Consider the following 22018-nt stretch of genomic DNA (forward strand, 5'->3'; position numbering starts at 1 on the left):
AAGTAGAAAGATGGAGTTGGGAAGCTTTTAGCCTTTAGCCACGCAAACACACGGTGTTTCCTTGTTTAAAATTTCCAAAGGTGAAGCTTTACTATGGATCAGAGCGGTCAAGCAAACATGAATCCCGACCACATGTCAACCGGCAGGTTTCGGTGAAAAAATTGTAGACCCGCTCGACATCCATTGCTTTCCTCCTCTCCAAGGTTCTCATAGTCTTCATTGTCACCGACGTCCCACTGGGTCATTATTGTCACCGATGTCCCACTGGGTGTGAGTTTTCCTTGCCCTTATGTGGGCCTACCGAGGATGTCGTGGTGGTTTGTGCAGCCCTTTGAGACACTAGTGATTTAGGGCTATATAAGTAAACATTGATTGATTGATTGATAATAAGTTGGCTCTTACCGTAGTTATGAGCGGAGCCTGCGTCCTCCTGCAGCTGTTACTATTACCTCCTCCCACAGAGACACTGGCGGTTACTACACCCGTGGCCACACCCCTCCGACTTTCAGGTACTATATAATCTCACTAAAACACCAACAACACAATAGGCATATAAGAGATTTTCCAGATTTATCCTAGTAAATGTGTCTAATAACATCTGAATAGCTCCCTCTGCAATCACCTTTATTAACTTTTTTTTTTCTAGTTCTTCACTCTCAATATCCTCATCCACGAATCTTTCATCCTCGCTCAAATTAATGGGGAAATTGTCGTTTTCTTGGTCCGAATCGCACTAGCTGCTGGTGGCTATGATTGTAAACAATGTGAGGATGTGAGGAGCCCTACACCCCGTGACGTCATGCACGCATTGTCTCCTACTTCCGGTAAAGGCAAGGCTTCTTTATTAGCGACCAAAAATTGCAAACTTTATCGTCGATGTTCTCTACTAAATCCTTTCAGCAAAAATATGGCAATATCGCGAAATGATCAAGTATGACACATAGAATGGACCTGCTATCCCCGTTTAAATAAGAAAATCTAATTTCAGTAGGCCTTTAAATTCTATGGTGACTATTATTTTCATACTGGGTTGATCTGCAAATGTTTGCCTGGGCATTTTGATGGTGAGATGTTGACACCCTCTAGCTGGTGACTTTTCAAATGATGCTACATATTAGCAGTAATGCTACTTTTTGTAGCAACGCTTTTGTCCCACACATGATAAATTACGGTTGTCTGTTCAGCATATTCCCACTTCAAGCCAAACCACCGCCAGACGATGCACCCCCTGCTGTTTTTCTCGGGAATTAATTCTTCCTTCATTCGCACCTTCTGTCTTTCGTATTACCACTTGCACGGCTCTGCTAGTATCACAGCTAACGTTACCCATGCTGCTACCTCTCTGCTCCGCGAGGGCGTATACGTATTTGACGTATGACGTGACAGTATGTGACGTGTGTAAGTTTGTGCATTTGCTGTCTGTGAGAAGGAGAGACAGGAAAGAGCGAGAAAAGTCTGTAGTGTAATGCCAGCAGCGAAAAGCAACTGCTTGAGAACGTATACTCGAATATCACGATATAGTCATTTTCTATTTTGCACAGAGACAAACTTTCGATATATCGAGTATAAGGATATATCGCCCAGCCCTAGCCCGTGGGTTGTTTTTTGTTTTTTTATACATTAATCTTTAAGCTGAATTCAGTGAACGTATTAATACTTAAACTTAAAGACTTACTTTTATTGTCATTCAAATTTGAACTTTACAGTGCAGATAAGAACGACATTTCGTTGCATTAGCTCGTTGTGGTGCAGGATAAAAGAGCAATAAGGTGCAGGTATAAAGAAATAGATTACTGTTAGGGTTGAGTATCGTTTGAATTCCAACAATCCTGATTCCGATTCCGATTCTTTGTTTCAATTCCGATTCCTGACGATTCTCGATTCCGATTCTTCTTGTACCAATGTGTTTGCCAGGTAGTCCCTGGAAGGTGGTATGTATTTTGGGTTGAGAGCTTTCACCATATCCCTGCAAACATAAACAAACATGTAATGTCGCTGTTACTGTTTAGCCCAGTATCAATTAGCTTAGCTCTAACGTTATTGCTTAACTAACCTCAATGTGTGAGATTCCACCTCTGAAAAGGGATGCAGTCGTTTGACTATGTGTACAGTGACCTTTCTGTGGTGCTCTTCCGTCTGTGGCACCGACATCTTCCCCATTGCCGCTACGGTGAACGGAGTACGCTGAGCACATCGCTGAGCCAGGCTAGCAGGTTGTAAATTGTCTATAAAAAAAAAAGGCGTGGGCTAATTTGTTAGCTGCCGCAACGTTGGCGCAAAACACATTCTTTATTGCATATATATTGTTTTACTTACCGGATTCGGACTGCAGTGCAGTCATCGAGGTGCCAGGCTGGGCGTCGGAGCCGGAGCCAGAGGAAGAGGCAGAGGAGGACGGTCGGCGCAGCGCGTCAAAGACGGGACACGCATTTATTTGTATTCCATGAACTCGGAGGTGCTTCATCATGTTCAACATGCACCCTCCTAAGGACGAAACAGTCCTGTCGCACGTGTTACATTTCGCCGATATTTAATTTTTTTTAGTAAAATAAAGCCACACTTTCGACCGCCGACGCCCGCTATCCATGCTTGACTGACTCGCTCGGCTACATAGGCTCGGCTATGCTAACACTTCCGACGGTGGGCGCTTCTTCGTTGGTGTTCAGCTGCTTCTTATTCCGGTCGGCGGACTTATTATTTTTTTCAGGTCGGCGGACTGCGTATCGAAACTAGGAATCGAAATTTAAACTTTTGAACGATTCCGGGAGAATCGGAAAGTTAGTCCCGGTTCCAATCGATACTCGATACCCAACCCTAATTACTGTACAGATAAATATATTGCACTTTTGCATATGCATCCACGTTTATGGATGTATGTCAGGGGTAGGGAACCTACGGCTGTAGAGCCAGATGTGGCTCTTTTGATGACTGCATCTGGCTCTTGGATAAATCTGAGCTGACATCGCTTGACACGATAAGTAATGAATAATTCCATTTGTTAAAAATAACGTTCAACATATAAAACATTCTCATGCTTTTTTATGTTCAAGAAGTTGTGTTAATGGTAAGAAGAAATTTATTTATTATTGGTTAGTGTGGGGCTTGCCCTGCTGGGGGTTCTTCAGACCACCAAGCACAGACATGAGAGCCTGTTTCAGGGTTACAATATTGTTTTATTATTCAATTATACAAAAAAAGAAGGGAAAAACCGAAGGACAAAAAATGAAGACAGCAGAAACAAAAGGAAGAAAAAAAAAGGTTAAAAAACAAATTTAAAATGAAAAATAAATGAGAAAAACCAAAAAGAAGAAAAACAAGGAAAATTATACAAAAAACAAAAACAAAAAATTAAAGGGAAAAACCAAAGAAAAAAAATAAGACAACAAAAAAAGATTAAAAAACAAATGAAAAACTAAAAATTAATGAGATAAACAAAAATGAAGAGAAAGAACAAGAAAAAATTATACAAAAAACACAAAACAAAAATAAAAAGGGAAAAAAACAAAGCAAAAAAGTTAAGTCAACAAAAACAATAGAAAAAAAGAATAAAACAAATCAAAAATTGGCTCCAGTTTCAACCCCGTCCCTCCTCCTGGCTGCTGCTTATAACAGAGCGACAGGTGATTGGATAACAAGGCCCAGATGGGCCATCTACGCACCTGTCGCTGATTTCGAGGCCGGTCCTGGCACACCCTGCTTAGCTGCAGGCCACGTCCCCTCCACAGTTAGCATCAGAATAACAATGTTATTCCAAAGAATAAGAGACTTATTATACTCTACAAATGTTGGTCTTACTTAAAAGTGCACGCGTTTAGTTGTGTTCAGTGTTAAAAAAAATATTATATGGCTCTTACGTAAATACATTTTAAAATATTTGGCTTTCTTGGCTCTCTCAGCCAAAAAGGTTCCCGACCCCTGATGTATGTTATATTGTCTTTATATTCCAGCAAGTACATTGCCTTTGACTAAATCGACCACCAAAATGTTTGTGTTGCCTACCACGTCTACACACCACTACACACACATAATTTCTACTTATTTCTGAATTAGTCTCCCTCCACCCCTTCACACACTTATTTAGCAAATGGGTTGTTTTTTCTGCTTTGTGTGTCTGGCAACGCAATGGAAAGTAAAGCTTTGCAACCTCCTTCGGTGGGACAACACTGAGCTCTGTGTGTGTATGTGTTTGTCAAAAACTAGGACAGAGCCAGGACTGTATGTGTGTGTTTCAGTTATGTTTAAGGAGTTGAGTGTGTTTGTCTTAGCTTTGGCTCAAAATGCAGCTTGTGTGTTTGTGTAGGTGATGGAAAATGGTGTGTGCTTGTGTGTGGCTGCTGCACCTGACGGTGCAGTACTAGTGCGAAGCATTGAGACCTAAGAGTGACATTACCCAGAAAGCCCAAGAGCGCGAAGCAGTGATGAATGATGTGTGACAAAAAGAAAGAAAGCAGGGAAACCATTTGGTTACTTGAAAAAACAATCACCGAGGTACAACTTGTGCAAAAAAAAACCCCCAAAAAACAATGTTAGGTGCAGTCTAGGGATGTCCCAATCCAGGTTTTTGCACTTCCGATACGATACCGATATTGTTTTTGCACTTCCGATCCGATACCGATACTGGCCTATCCGAGCATGTATTAAAGTTTAAAGTTATTTAGCCTACTTAGTTGTCAGATTCATGTTGAAAAGGGTTTTAATACTGTTGATAACAACTAGCTGGCTGAATTAGGTGAGTTTGAATAATACACAATGGTTGGTATTCAAGGATAAACACAAAATAGAAAAAATTATACATGACAAACAGAAATGGCATCATTAAACAGTAAAAAAGTAAACAGTATAAAGTGCAAATAGTGTTGTAAACATTATTTAAAAAAGCAAAACACACAAACAACCTGAGTGGGATAAAATGTCTATAACTCAGCATCAATACTTGCTCTTGAACAAGTGTAAACTTAAAAAAAAAACTATCCACACACTCCTTTGAATTGTTTGCCCCTGTCAGGGGGGGCAAACAATTGACGTCCAAGCATAATGGGGAGATTCTTTCTAACAAAGACAAGCACTTCAAGATCCTCAGGTGTCAGCCTGCTCCTGTGTTCATCTATGAGTGCTAAAAAGCCTCTCACTCTCAAGAGTCATTAAAATGCCTTACAACTTTACCACCACTCTTGACTTTATTGTGGCATGTTTTGCACTCCACCTCTTCATCTTTTTCGTTTTGTTGGGTAAAATAATCCCACAGAGCTGACATTTTTACCGTAACTTTTAATTCACACGGCCGTCTTAACGGTTAGAACACAGACCTGTAGATGTGTTGAGGGTGTGCTGGAAAATGCAGAACGGCACGTGTGGGGCAGCAGAGGAATGGAATGTATTATTTAAATCGGTGCGTTGGAAAACACGGATCGTATTTTTTTTTAAAACTGGATCTGGATCGGCATTTTCCCATGCCTTGCCGATACGCATTTTTTGGCAAATATCGGCGGCCGATCTGATCCAAATATCGGATCGGGACCTCCCTAGTGCAGTCTTTCATCATGTCAGTGAAAGAATGAGCAAATATGCTTAAAAAATCTTGTTTGCAAGAGAAACTTTGGTCGCCAACACAAAAGTGTTAAAGACTAAAGAAGAGATTCCCAACCAATTAGTGTGGTAATTTCCCTTTTTAATTGGGTCAAAAATATTTTTTAGAGCAAAAACAACATGAACATATATCGCGATAGACATGCAATCAATATCAATAAAATAATTGCGTTCGGTAAAACGTTCGATTTACAGTATACAGATTGTTTGGGTCGGATGAAACCAGAAATGAAGCCTGGTTATTTGCATGAACAAAGGCACTCTGGGTCTGGTAACCTAGCAATACTGGAAGTGGTCAGTGAGCAATAGGAGGGACACGCTAAACGGCCGATCGTGTACTAACAGCATCAACTATCAAATTTGGTTGCGACCATTTTGCGGTCTCACTGGTGATTCTGCATGGAGTGCGAAGAAAAAGTAAAAATTAGTGTTGCATAGAGTGAAGAAATTGTCGATAAAACAGGAAACATCACCTCGACAGTATGGCAGTTTTTTGGGATTTTTTCAAACGGACGGTAGTCCTCCACCACGCTCATCTTTTCTTTTCCACCCTCGTCCGTTCCCTATTCCAGTGGTTCTCAAATGGGGGTACTTGAAAGTATGCCAAGGGGTACGTGAGATTTTTTTAAAAATATTCTAAAAATAGCAAGAATTTAAAAAACCCTTTATAAATATATTTATTGAATAATACTTCAACAAAATATGAATGTAAGTTCATAAACTGTGGAAAAAAAATACAAAAATGCAATCTTCAGTGTTGACAGCTAGATTTTTTGTGGACATGTTCCATAAATATTGATGTCAAAGATTTATTTTTTTGTGAAGAAATATTTAGAATTAAGTTCATGAATCCAGATGGATCTCTATTACAATCCCCAAAGAGGACACTTTAAGTTGATGATCACTTCTATCTGTAGAAATCTATATTCATAATTGAATCACTTGTTTATTTTTCAACAAGTCATTAGTTATTTGTATATCTTTTTTTTTCCAAATAGTTCAAGAAAGACCACTACAAATGAGCAATATTTTGCACTGTTGTACAATTTAATAAATCAGAAACTGATGACATAATGCTGTATTTTACTTCTTTTTCAACCAAAAATGATTTGCTCTGATAAGGGGGTACTTGAATTAAAAAAATGTTCACATTTTTTTCACATTGAAAAAAGGTTGAGAACCACTGCCTTATTCGGTTGTACGGAAACAACAGGTAGGAACTAAAGTGCAGGACTGTAAAGAAAAAATAAATAACAAGATTTAAAATGGTAATTTGGTCCGATATTATTTAAATAGCTGTGATAAGGTGGCGACTTGTCCACGGTGCCTTCCGCCCGATTATAGCTGAGATAGGGGCCAGCGCCCCCCACGACCCCAAAAAAGGGAATACGCGGTAGAAAATGGATGGATTATTTAAATAGCTGTCTAGCATGTCCAAAGACATGCACCTGGGCATAGGCTGACTGGCAACACTAAGTTGGCCCTAGTGTGTGAATGTGAGTGTGAATGTTGTCTGTCTATCTGCGTTGGCCCTGCAATGAGGTAGCGATTTGTCCAGGGTGTGAACCGCCTTCCGCCCGTGAGCAGCTGGGATAGGCTCCAGCACCACTGTGACCCCATAAGGGACAAGCAGTAGAAAAATGTATTATTTAAATAATAATTACTGCAAAACATAAATTCATTCATATACTTAAAGGCATACTGAAATGATATTTTCTTATCTAAACGGGGATAGCAGGTCCATTCTATGTGTCATACTTGATCATTTCGCGATATTGCCATATTTTTGCTGAAAGGATTTAGTAGAGAACATCAACGATAAAGTTCGCAACTGGCGAAAAGCCCTGCCTCTACCGGAAGTCGCAGACGATGACGTCACATGTTGATGGCTCCTCACATATTCACATTGTTTTTAATGGGAGCCTCCAACAAAAAGAGCTATTCGGACAGAGAAAACGCCAATTTCCCCATTAATTTGAGCGAAGATAAAAGATTTGTGTTTGAGGATATTGATAGCGACGGACTTGAAAAAAAAACAAAAAAAACGCGCTTGCATTGGGACGGATTCAGATTTATTTAGACACATTTAGTAGGATAATTCTGGGTAATCTCTTATCTTTCTATTGTGTTGCTAGTGTTTTAGTAAGTTTAACAGTACCTAATAGTCAGAGTAGTGAGTCCACGGGTGTCTTGACGCCAATCTCTCGGGGGAGTCGACGGCAGCTTTATGGACGGCACAAGCTCAGCTGATGTCCGGTAAGAAGCGACTTTTTATCAATCAATCAATCAATGTTTACTTATATAGCCCTAAATCACTAGTGTCTCAAAGGGCTGCACAAACCACCACGACATCCTCGGTAGGCCCACATAAGGGCAAGGAAAACTCACACCCAGTGGGACATCGGTGACAATAATGACCCAGTGGGACGTCGGTGACAATGAAGACTATGAGAACCTTGGAGAGGAGGAAAGCAATGGATGTCGAGCGGGTCTAACATTTTACCACAATTTTCTCACCGAAACCTGCTGGTTGACATTTGGTCGGGATCCATGTTCGCTTGACCGCTCTGATCCATAGTAAAGTTTCACCTCTGGGAATTTTAAACAAGGAATCAGCGTCTGTGTGGCTAAAGACTAAAGCTTCCCAACTCCATCTTTCTATTTTAACTTCTCCAATATTAATTGAACAAATTGCAAAAGATTCAGCAACACAGATCTCCGAAATACTGTGTAATTATGCCGTTAAAGCAGACGACTTTTAGCTGCGTGTGTGTGCAGCGCTCATATTTCCTAACAGCCTGTGACGAAAGATTTCTTAAAAAAATGTTGCATACTCCTCAGCATGTCTAGTTGTATAATTGCGTTTCAAATTGTATCCCTTGTGCACCTGTGCAAATAAGACACGTCGGGGTGCCCTTGTGCTCATCAAATAAATATTGCATCTCCCACTTTTCCTGGAATTTTCTTTGCTCATCACCACTGCAAGCTTTGAAAAAGACATGTTTGGGGTTGTGGAATATATTTGTATTTAGCCGACACATGGAGAATAATGTTATTTCCGCAATGTGTGTCGTTCCGACAGCAACACGGCGGTCGGCAGATAATAGCCGGGAAAGTACCGGGCAAAAAAAGCGACGGCTCCCGGAGTGTTATCAGGCGTCATATAGAAATATATGTAGTGTTTCTTGTGTGAGGCAATGCAAATTAAACTATAAAAAAAACAAATAACGGTTTGAATTGGTCCAGGTTATCGGGGACTGTTATTACTGACGGACAGGTGTCGCGGTGTGACTGCAGCCAGGCACGTAAGAAAACCCTCTATTCCCAGGCAACGTCTCTGTCGCTTTCACTCATTTGCCACTTTTCCACTAATGCAGGGGTAGGCAACCCAGAACGTTGAAAGAGCCATTTTGGACCCAAATAACACAACGCTGTCAAGTGCCATTCAAATAAAACTCTCGGGCCGCACTAACATTAAACTTTCATATTAAGGTGGGGACCGCAAAATAACGACTCGCGGGCCGCAATTGGGCCGCGGGCCCCGTGTTTGAGACAGCCAATTTAGAGGATGGTTACATTTAAAATACAAATGTTAACATTTAATAAATTTTTTCTCCTGGTCCGTATTTTCTATAGGTCATAAAAAATATATGAATAATTATCGATATCGACCAATATAAAAAAAACGTATATCATGATACATGATATATATTTATTTGTATAGTGACAGGCACAATGAAAAAAATAGGTACAAGCTGTATAAATGAAAACAAAGGACAAAACGATAATAGGCTACACCATGACTGTCAAGTAGAGGTGTGCCGGTCCAGGTTTTATGCTGCCGAGTGAGATTGGCGGATAACGAAGCTAATCACATTTATAAACTGTAAATTTTTATCAGGAGAAAAACACAGGATGAAAGTGTAAAAATATTAACGTAATATTAAACCATTACCTTATTCTCTTTATTTACATAAAATCGTTTCAGCAAAATTAAGTCAACAGTAGACAATAACTAGGCATTCATTCTATTTTCTACCGCTTTTCTCTTTCGGGGGTTGTGAGGGTTGTTCGAGCCTATACCCGCTGCATTCGGGCGGAAAACAGGTTACACCCTGAACAAGTCTCCATCACATTTCATGGCAAACACAGATAGAAAGACAACAATTACTCAATTTAGTGTTGCCAATCAGCCTATCCTTAGGTGCATGTTTTTGTAGGTGGGAATAAGCCAGAGTACCTGTAAGGAACCCACGCAGTCAAGTGGGTTGTGAGGCACACGCACTAACCCCTGGGCCACCGCGCTGCCGCACAATAACTAAAGAAATGCAAAAACCACCATCTACTATATAATAACATTCTTTAATTAATTCATAGAGGTGGGAGAAATAATCAAATTTTAGATGCATCGCAAATTGGGACATAGACGATTATAGAATCGATTAGTAAAGGTCAATAATCGATAATCGATTTATTTATTGTAAATAAAGTAATGCAGACAGTTCTAAAATTTAGCTGACTGCAGCAAGCCACCTCACCGAGAGATTCGACCAGCTCCTTTATTATAGGGCTTTTATGTATCAGTTTTCATTTTTGTTATTTTGATAAATGTTAGTAATTAATTTAACTGTTTCTTATTAAACATTTATTGTTTTTTTTTTAAGTTGCAAGTGATAAAAGCTTATGTAGTGAAATTAAAAGTGATGTAAAACTGCATCAATATATATGAATTAAAGATGCATCAATGATCAGTTTTAATCAAACCGTACTTCCTGGATCATAACCGAATTGTAAGGTGCCCAGTCTTTTAGTGGCCAAGAAATTATTTCCCAATTTCGTAAACACAAAAAAAAATAAATTTTTTTTTAAAAATAATTATTTTTTTAAATAAAAGTTATATACATATATATATATATATATATATATATATATATATATATATATATATATATATATATATATATATATCTATATATATATATAGATAGATAGATATATATAGATATACATATATATATGTAGATATATATATGTATATATATATATATATATATCTATATATATATATATATATATATATATATATATATATATATATATATATAGATATATATATATATATATATATATATACATATACATATATATATATCTATATATATATATATATATACACACACACAGTATATACATGTTGTGTAATTCGTAAATATAAACACAATACAATGATCTGCAAATCCTTTTCAACTTATATTCAATTGAATGGACTGCAAAGACAAGATATTTAATGTTCAAACTGAGAAAACCATTTTTTTTGTTGCAAATAATCATTAGATTAGAATTTAATGGCAGCAACACATTGCAAAAAAGTTGGCACAGGGGAAATGTTACCACTGTGTTACATGGCCTTTCCTTTTAACAACACTCAGTTAACATTTGGGAACTGAGGAGACCAATTTTTGAAGCTTTTCAGTGGAATTAGTTCCGATTCTTGCTTGATGTACAGCTTAAGTTGTTCAACAGTCCGTGGTCTCCATTGTCGTATTTTATGCTTCATAATGCGCCACACATTTTCAATGGGAGACAGACTGGACTATAGGCAGGCAGTCTAGTACCCGCACTCCTTTACTATGAAGCCCTGCTGTTTTAACAAGTGGCTTGGCATTGTCTTGCTGAAATAAGCAGGGGCGTCCATGATAACGTTGATTGGATAGCAACATACTGTATGTTGCTCCAAAACCTGTATGTACCTTTCAGCATTAATGGTGCCTTTACAGATGTGTAAGTTACCCCTGCCTTGGGCACTAATGCACCCCCATACCATCACAGATGCTGGCTTTTGAACTTTGCGCCTAGATCAATCCAGATGGTTCTTTTCCTCTCTGGTCAGGAGGACATGACGTCCACAGTTGCCTAAAACAATTTGAAATGTGGACTTGTCAGACCACAGAACAGTTTTCAACTTTGCATCAGTCCATCGTAGATGAGCTTGGGCCCAGTGAAGCTGGCGGAGTTTCTGGGTGTTGTTGATAAATGAATTTGGCTTTGCATATTATAGTTTTAACTTGCATTTACAGATGTAGCAACCAACTGTTGTTACTGACAGTGGTTTTCTGAAGTGTTCCTGAGCCCGTGTGGTGATATCCTTTACACACTGATATCGATTTCTGATGCAGTACCGCTTGAGGGCTCCAAGGTCACAGGCATTCAATGTTACGTGCAAGGATTTCTCCAGATTCTCTGAACCTTTCGATGATATTACAAAACTCAGATGGAAAACTCCCTAAATTCCTTGCAATAGCTAATTGAGAAATGTTGTTCTTAAACTGTTCGACAATTTGCTCATGCATTTGTTCACCAAGCGGTGACCCTCGCCCTATCCTTGTTTGTGAATGACTGAGCATTTCATGGAAGCTGCTTTTACACCCAATCATGGCACCCGCCTGTTCCCAATTAGCCTGTTCACTTGTGGGATGTTCCAAATAAGGGTTTGATGAGCCCTCCTCGACTTTCATAATCTTTTTTACCATTTGTGCCATCTTTTTTCAAACATGTTGCAAGCATCAAATTCCAAATTAACTAATATTTGCAAAAAATAAAGTTTTCCAGTTCGAATGTTAAATATCTTGTCTTTGCAGTCTATTCAATTGAATATAGGTTTAAAATGATTTGCAAATTATTGTATTCTGTTTTTATTTACGATTTACACAATGTGCCAACTTCACTGGTTTTGGAGTTTTACATATATGTACATATATACATACATGTGTGTATATACATACATATATCTATATATATATATATATATATATATATATATATATATATATATATATATATAGATATATATATGTATATATATATATGTGTGTATATGGCGTAGCGCAGTGTGAAGAGTGGCCATGCGCAACCCGAGGGTCCCTGGTTCAATCCCCGCCTAGTACTAACCTCGTCACGTCCGTTGTGTCCTGAGCAAGACACTTCACCCTTGCTCCTGATGGGTGCTGGTTAGCGTCTTGCATGGCAGCTCCCTCCATCAATGTGTGTGAATGGGTAAATGTGAAAGTAGTGACGAAGCGCTTTGCGTACCTTAAAGGTTGAAAAGCGCTATACAAGTACAACTTATTTATTATTTATTTATTATTTATGTATGCATACATAAATATATATATGTCTATCTTTGTATACATATGTACACATTTATGTATATATACACACGTTTATGTATGTGTGTGTGTGTGCGTGTGTGTATTTATATACACACAAATATATGTATATATATATATATATATATAATTATAATATATATATATAATTATAATTATATATATATATATATATATATATATATATATATATATATATATATTTATATTTATATCCATCCATTTTCTACTGCTTATTCCCTTTGGGGTCGCGGGGGGCGCTGGTGCCTATCTCAATTACAATCGGGCGTAAGGCGGCGTACACCCTGGACAAGTCGCCACCTCATCGCAGATATACATTTATATATATATATATATATATATATATATATATATATATATATATATATATATATATATATGTATATGTATATGTATGTATATGTATATGTATATATTAGGGTTGGGCAACGATTAAAAATTTTAATCGAAGTTAATCACACTATTTCTCCGATTAATCGCGATTAACTGCATTGTATACGCAAAGCCCAATAATGAATTCAAAAGTAGTATGTAGTGCACCTTTTATTGGAATATTCTCCCACATGAACAAAAGCGCCAAAACATTTGTTGTGCAAACACAATTTAAATCAGTCCTTGTTAAACAGTAGCAGTTAAATAGCATATTTTATGAAAATCAACTCAAAAAATGTAAATACAAACATTTAAGCTTATTGCCACTGCCAGGGTATTTAAGTTATCCTGTTTGTTATGGAAAATAAATATAATCTACATACAAATCTCTGAGCCACAATCATAACATCTGAACAGGCAATTTCTGAGGTAACAGCAGAAACATTTTTTTCATCAGGGATCTTATGTTTAAAAAACCTATATTATAGGTAGTGGGCTGTTTTAGGGAATTTTTGATCAAATTATCCGTAGTAGCAATATTAATAATGTTGTGTTTATTATGCGTAGTGCACTTAAGATAATTATGACCATATCTAGGAATTGATATGATGTGAATTTTCCGATTGTTTGCTTGGTGCTTTGATAAACTGAACGCATATACACGGTACTACATTGTGATGTTATGAGCCAGGGAAAAAAAGAACTACCCTACCCAGCATGCAACAGGAGTGACGAGCATGCGCGGTAGCCCGGTATAGGTTGTGTTGCCATGACGGCATCTTGTATGTTGTGATATGCACGCTCTGAAAGCAAATGTTAAGAACTCAGCCAACACTCTTCGTCTGCATTATTCATAAATAGACAGACAACACATATACTCCGCTGCTTCACAGGCCGCTGGATGTAGCCGGCAAAGTATTCCCATGCTAGTTAGCCGGTCTAGCAAGCATGCGTCATTCAGTCCAAAACGGCCCGATTTATCCACATTCAGAATTGTCTGGCGGTCGTAAGTGATCCCGGAGTGACCACGCTGTAAGCAAGCCATGAAATTTGCAGAATTGTCCGGTATTTTTGCCAAATGTTCCATCTTTACCAAGAGCCCCTCGACGCCGAAGCCCATCCAGGTGACGCCATCTTGTTAAGAAAAGGCGTTAACAAGATAAAAGCATGTAAACAACATATGCAAATGTGCGATAAAATAATTGTCGGCGTTAATAGATTGATGAGTTAACTCGTAATTAACGCATTAATTTGCCCACCCCTAGTATATGTATATATATATATATATATATATATATATATATATATATATATATATATATATATATATATATATATAAAACCATTACTTTTGTTTCGTTCTCAAAAGCCAAAACTTTACTGGTTCTGGGTTTTGTATATATTTACACATATGTGTATATATGTGTATATGTACACATTTATGTATATAGATATATACATAAACATATATAAACACTTTTACACATACACACATATATTTATACATACATATATATATAAATATATATACATATGTCTATATACATAAACATATACATATGTGTATATATATATATAAATATATGTACATTTGTATATACATACATATATATATAAACATATATATGTGTGTGTATATATGCGATGAGGTGGCGACTTGTCCAGGGTGTACACCGCCTTCCGCCTGAATGCAGCTGAGATAGGTTACAGCACCCCCCGCAACCCCAAAAGGGACAAGCGGTAGGAAATGGGTGGATGGAAGAGACTTCTGTTTGGGGAAACCCTGTATTTACAGCACCACACGTAAATGTGGCATAACTGTATTATATCGTTTTCGCCCACTTATTTGTTACCACCTATTGATCCGACGTGTGTGGATGCAATTTTTTTCAACCCACTAACCCCAAGCGTTCTTATATTAACAAAGCGAATGATTAGTCCATAAACTGTTTTAATAGTCGATGACAGGTCAACAAAATAGCAGCCTTGAGTTTAAAGTGGTGTTAAATGTACTCCCTTGAAGCGCCTTGTTCTAATACATCTTGATTTTCCCCTCACTTATCGAAAGTCATGCTTCCTTTTTGGCTGCTCATGTTTTCATATTTCATCCTCGAATGAAAATTTGGCAACAAAGCAAAACGGCTGACGCTGCTGTCGCATCTGCACACCAGACGTTGGGAACGTGTCGCAGGACGTGCTTTGAAAAGTTTGTTAGAGCTTGCCAAAAAGTGAATAATGTCAGAAACAATCCAGAATAACAGAGTTCAGTAAGAGTGATCCCAATGTTTTTTTGATGCGCTATAACTAGGTAATCCAACAATTACTCAACATCTTGTGGTTCTTTTCGACGTGCAGGTGAGGAGGACAAGAAACTAACAGACCCAATGCTGGACAGCTTTGAGTATTTCCACGAGAAGGGCAAAGGGAAAGACGACCTCCATAAATCTTACAACAACGACAGGTCTTACTTGAGCTCAGAGGACATGGGCCCCGGAGAGAGCCGCACTGGTGAGAAAAACACCCGCAGTTGGAATACTGGCTCATTACAAAAAACAAAACAAAAAAAAATGCCCATTTTTCAACCAAGTACAGTGGGGCAAAAAAAGTATTTAGTCAGCCACCGATTGTGCAAGTTCTCCCACTTAAAATGATGACAGAGGTCTGTAATTTTTATAATAAGTACACTTCAACTGTGAGAGACAGAATGTGAAAAAAAAAATCCAGGAATTCACATTGTAGGAATTTTAAAGAATTTATTTGTAAATTTTTGTGGAAAATAACTATTTGGTCAACCATTCAAAGCTCTCACTGATGGAAGGAGGTTTTGGTACAAAATCTCACGATACATGGCCCCATTTATTCTTTCCTTAACACGGATCAATCGTCCTGTCCCCTTAACAGAAAAACAGCCCCAAAGCATGATGTTTCCACCCCCATGCATCACAGTAGTTATGGTGTTCTTGGAATGCAACTCAGTATTCTTCTTCCTCCAAACACGATGAGTTGAGTTTATACCAAAATGGATACATGGATGATACAGCAGAGGATTGGGAGAATGTCATGTGGTCAGATGAAACTAAAATACAACTTTTTGGTATAAACTCAACTCGTCGTGTTTGGAGGAAGAAGAATACTGCGTTGCATCCCAAGAACACCACACCTACTGTGAAGCATGGGGGTGAAAACATCATGCTTTGGGGGCGGTTTTTCTGCTAAGGGTACAGGACGATTGATCCGTGTTAAGGAAAGAATGAATGGGGCCATGTATCGTGAGATTTTGTGCCAAAACCTCCTTCCATCAGTGAGAGCTTTGAATGGTTGACCAAATACTTATTTTCCACCATAATTTACAAATAAATTCTTTAAAATTCCTACAATGTGAATTCCTGGATTTTTTTTTTCACATTCTGTCTCTCACAGTTGAAGTGTACCTATGATGAAAATTACAGACCTCTGTCATCATTTTAAGTGGGAGAACTTGCACAATCGGTGGCTGACTAAATACGTTTTTGACCCACTGTGTGTGTTCATGACTATTATACTCACAGTCGCTCTCATCTTGCAGAATTTGTTGCACTATTGACAGGAGTGACAGAATCATGGCTGCCCAGCACAAGTGCCGTTGCCAGAGCTCGTTTCTCTCTGACTCGAACGAGCTTGGCCTTCTCCATCACATACCAGAAGTAAACATTTGCTAAGAAGGAGCCAAAGCACCTAATTTCACTTTCATAACGATTATCTGCTGTTCTTACAGAATGACCCGCCCCGGTATAATCATCTTCTTGGGTTCCGATGGTGTCACTGCTTTTGAGTACAAAGTCCCTAAGGGACATTCAGAAATGGTAAGGCTTCATCTTCGATGTGTACGATGTGTGCATGCCTATTTGCGTGTTTCTTGAGAGTAAAAGTTGTCGCATGACGTATGCGCTGACTCTGTGGCTTCGTCTGCCATAACTCAAGCTGCAACATGCTAGCACACGGTGACACAAGCTCTAAACATTCGCCACTCTCGTTGCGATCAACATTTACTCAACTCGCACACAGAAAATGTAACATCTCTGGGTATGTCTCAAGTGTGCAACACTGAGTCACGTTGAAAATGCATAGACCGTCCCCGTAAATCAGGGGTCTCAAACTCAATTTACCTGGGGGCCACTAGAAGCAGAAACTAGGTGAGGCTGGGCCGCGAGAAAAGATTTCTTAAAAAAATCCAACATGCGCTTTTTAATGAATTCACCTTCTTTGTATGGCTTTCCCGCCCTAGCAACATACTTGCCAACTCTCGCGATCTTTCCGGGAAACACCCGAATATCAATGCCCCTCCCGACAATCTCCCGGGGCAATCATTCTCCCGGTTTTCACCCGGACAAAAATATTAAAGGCGTGCCGAGATGGCACTGTCTTTAGCGTCCTCTACAACCTGCCGTCTCATCCGCTTTTCCACTATACAATCAGTGTGCCGGCCCAGTCACATATTGCATGAGGCTTCTGCAGACCCACGGAAGTGGCCTCAAGACATAGTTGATCAACAGCCATACAGGTCACACCGAGGGTTATTTGAACGTTATTACTGTTACAATTATACGCCACACTGTGAACCCACACCTAACAAGATTGACAAACGCATTTTGGGAGAACATCCGCACCGTAACACAACATAGACCCAACAGAACAAATACCCAGAATCCAATGCAGCCCTAACCCTCTGGGCTACAATAGCGGGCGGGGTTGGGAGGGCAGGGGTGTATATTGTAGCATGAAATAGTTAGGGCCGCATGGGATTCTGGGTATTTCTTCTGTTGTGTGTATGTTGTTGAGTTTATGAGTTTCCTCCCTTAGAGATAGGGTGAGAAGCTCTGCCATCCGGGAGGAACTCAAAGTAAAGCCGCTGCTCCTCCACATCGAGAGGAGCCAGATGTGGTGGCTCAGGCATCTCGTCAGGATGCCACCCGAACGCCTCCCCAGGGAGGTGTTTAGGGCACGTCCAACCGGTAGGAGGCCACGGGGAAGACCCAGGACACGTTGGGAAGACTATGTCTCCCGCCTGGCCTGGGAACGCCTCGGGATCCCCCGGGAAGACCCAGACGAAGTGGCAGGGGAGAGGGAAGTCTGGGCTTCCCTGCTTAGGCTGCTGCCCCCGCGACCCGACCTCGGATAAGCGGAAGATGATGGATGGATGGATGGTGTTTATGTTGTGTTACCGTGCGGATGTTCTCCCAAAATGTGTTTGTCATTCTTGTTTGGTGTGGGTTCACAGTGTGGCACATATTTGTAACAGTGTTAAAGTTGTTTATACGGCCACCTTCAGTGGGACCTGTGTGGCTGTTGATCAACTATGTCTTTCAGTCGCCTGCTGCGTCTACAGATGCCAAATACAACATGTGGCTGGGCTGGCACGCTGTTTTTACAGGTTGTGGAGGACGCTAAGGGCAGGGCCTCCACGGTGCCCCCTTAATATTGTTTTTTGGGTGAAATTCGGGAGAATGATTATAACCCTGGAGGGGCACTGAAAATTTGGAGTCCCCCGGAAAAATCAAGGGTATGCAAGTATGACGCTGTAAAGCACCATTCATGTAAAACTCTTCGGGCCACATCAACATTCAATTTTCACATCAAGGTGCGGGCCGCAAAATAACGTCTTGCGGTCCGCAATTGGCCCGCGAGACGTTACCCTGCCGTAAATCCATCAACGGTTCTACCCATGTAACAGTAGTATCCCTCGCATGTATGTCCGCATACTCACCGATGTCTGAAACTATCACTACATATTCCTTCCTGCCAAGATACACATATCTCCACATTCCATTTCAGGCAGAACACACAGTGCTGCGAGTCAGGAGCCTCTTAAACACAGGTCCCAGAAATTGGCCTATTATTATTTTTAGATAAATGTCAGTGTCAAACACCAGACGGACCGTAGAGAAAACACTCCGGCACATTAAAGGAATGAGAGGTGATGAGGGAGTTCGCCGGGGCAAAGCTTTTGGGAAGGAGAAGATATTTCACACGTTACATCACCGCCTAGCAAAGGGACAAACAGTATCACTAATTAGAATGGAGATTACTCCTGAACTCTTGAGTTTAGAGGTGCCGGCACAAGGCCACATTTCTTCACTTGCAAACCCGGGGTTGAAAGAATAATCACGAGTTTGATGTATGTATTTTAAAGCGTCAATATATACCTTGATGTTGCAGAAAAAAAGACCATGTATTTTTTTAACCGATTTCCGAACTCTAAATGGGTGAATTCTGGCGAATTAAATGCCTTTCTGTTTATCGGTCTTGTAGCGATGACGTCAGAACGTGACGTCACCGAGGTAATACAGCCGCCATTTTCACATTACAAACACGGGGTCTCAGCTCTGTTATTTTCCGTTTTTCCGACTATTTTTTGGAACTTTGGATACATCATGCCACGTCAGTGTGTTGTCGGAGGGTGTAACAACACTAACAGGGAGAGATTCAAGTTGCACCACTGGCAAGAAATTTTCCGCCAGACCCCATTGAATGTGCCGGAGTGTCTGCACATTTTACTGGCGGTGCTACGACAGACATGCCACAGAGATGTATGAATAAGCTGCAGATGCATTTGCAACGATTAAGTCAATGAAATCACAAAGGTGAGTTTTGTTGTTGTTATTGACATATGTGCTAATCAGACATATTTGGTCGCGGCGTGACTGCCAGCTAATCGATGCTAACATGCCACGCTAATCTATGCTAACATGCTATTTACACTAGCTGTATGTACATTTGAAACTAGATACCCACATTTAATGCGAAACAAACACTTACCAATTGACGGATTTAAGTTGCTCCAGTGTCACAAGATGCGAAAGTCCTGATCGTTTGGTCCGCACATTTTACCGGCGATGCTAATAAGGCAGCCATGCTATGGGCCACTTCATTAGGTACACCATTGCTATGGCCGAATAGCTTCAATAGCTATTCGCTCAATAGCTTCAGTTTCTTCTTCAATTTCGTTTTCGCTATCTGCCTCCATACTCCGACCATCTGTTTCAATACATGCGTTATCTGTTGAATCGCTTAAGCCGCTGAAATCCGAGTCTGAATCCGAGCTAATGTCGCTATATCTTGCTGTGCTATTCGCCATTGTTTGTTTACATTAGCAGCACTGTATGACGTCACAGGGAAATGGATAGTGGTTTCGAAGATAGCGAAAATAAGGCACTTTAAAGCTTTTTTTAGGGATTTTTCGGGAGATATAAAATTTTGAAAAAAACTTCGAAAAATAAAACAAGCCACTGGGAACTGATTTTTATTGTTTTTAACCCTTTTGAAATTGTGATAATGTTGCCCTTTAAGGGCATTGAAGCGATCGCAACTGGACTGCTCTAGCCCTATAAACTCAGGGCCTGATTTAATAGAGGTTTGCTTTTATTAAAACACATGCAAGCTTGATAACGCACGGTAGGGATGGGCAACATGGCCTACAATCCATCTCGCCATCATATATTGCAGTGTCCTGCAAAAAATATACAGTATATCGCTTAATATTTTTTGGTACGTAAATGATAATTGAATTGTTTCAAAGCAGGTTACAAATGAAATATGTAACATATTGTGTCATTTCTGGTCGTATTATTTTTTCAAAATTATTATTAATCCACCTAATATCTGGCTACTTTGTTGTAATCTTTTTTTTTCTTCTTTTTTTTTTTTATTGTTTCAAAGCAGGTTACAAATGAAACCTGTAACATATTGTGTCATTTCTGGTCGAATTATTTTTTCAACATTATTATTAATCTACCTAATATCTGGCTACTTTGTTGTAATCTGGTTCTAGTTCCAATTCTGTTAAAATGTAATGAGCACATATTTTTCTGTTGTTTGGATACTTAATATTAGCTTTGGGAAATACAACAAACTGGTGTAACGATCCAATACCAATTAGGTACAGGCGCAGTATTGGCCGTACCAATGCTTATATCAGTGGTTCTTAACCTTGTTGGAGGTACCGAACCCCACCAGTTTCATATGCACCAGTGAAAAATAAAATGTTTTTTTTTTCAAATTCAAGACAAGGTTGTATGTTTTTGGTAACACTTTAGTATGAGGAACATATTCTAAGTAACAAATACTTAATTTAGAGTTTTTTGGACACTAGGGGTACATATTCTAAGTAATAAAGACTTAATTTAGAGTTATTTGGTTTCGGGTCAGGGTTAGAGGGTTAGGGTTATAAGAAGGCCATGCCAAATAAGGCACTAATTAGTACTTAATGACTAGTTAAGAGCCAATATGTTACTAATATGCATGTTAATAAGCAAGTAATTAATGGTGAACATGTTCCCCATACTAAAGTGTTACCATGTTTTTTTACTGGTGCACAAAATCAACCATGCATGAATATCACCAAAATTAAGACAGTGCATAAGCTCACAACAAATTACACACCTGCAAATCAGTCAGCTGTTGCCGTATCTGTAATATACCAACAGGGAGAAGTTTGTATTTACACGAAGAGTCGGGTGTGTATTGATCCTCACCGAACCCCTAGGTGTTCGATCGAACCCTGGTCAAGAACCACTGGCTTATAATGATATTTAAAAATTTCCAGATCATCGAATGATTACATTTTTGACTGAAATTACAATCGGACAAAAACACAGGATGGTGCTGTAACAAAATCACTTAAATATTTAAATCATTCCATACCATTAGCTCTGATTTAAATGTTTGCCGTCAAAGTCCTCCTGTGTCCAGGGACTTATTTCCTGAGTTTGTAAACAATAACAAAAACGACAAAAGATTTTGTGATACTAAAAATATTTATCGACACATTGTGGTATCGATTATTTACAGCTTTTATACTTATTATTGTTACAGTCCATATTTGTACCAATCCACCC

At 39.2% G+C, this 22018-nt stretch overlaps 1 protein-coding gene across 1 annotated transcript in view; it reads left to right on the top strand.

The window, feature by feature from the left end:
* The window catches only part of chrd (chordin), an 85717-nt gene that overhangs the window by 5613 nt on the left and 58086 nt on the right, over positions 1-22018 (top strand). Inside the window, exons 4-6 of the mRNA XM_061918834.1 lie at positions 15501-15653; positions 16711-16828; positions 16900-16987. Coding sequence (XP_061774818.1) covers positions 15501-15653; positions 16711-16828; positions 16900-16987 — 359 coding nt within the window. The remainder of the gene's footprint in view (positions 1-15500; positions 15654-16710; positions 16829-16899; positions 16988-22018) is intronic.

Source organism: Nerophis ophidion, linkage group LG13 (genome assembly GCF_033978795.1).
Source record: "Nerophis ophidion isolate RoL-2023_Sa linkage group LG13, RoL_Noph_v1.0, whole genome shotgun sequence".
Taxonomy (NCBI): Eukaryota; Metazoa; Chordata; class Actinopteri; order Syngnathiformes; family Syngnathidae; genus Nerophis; species Nerophis ophidion.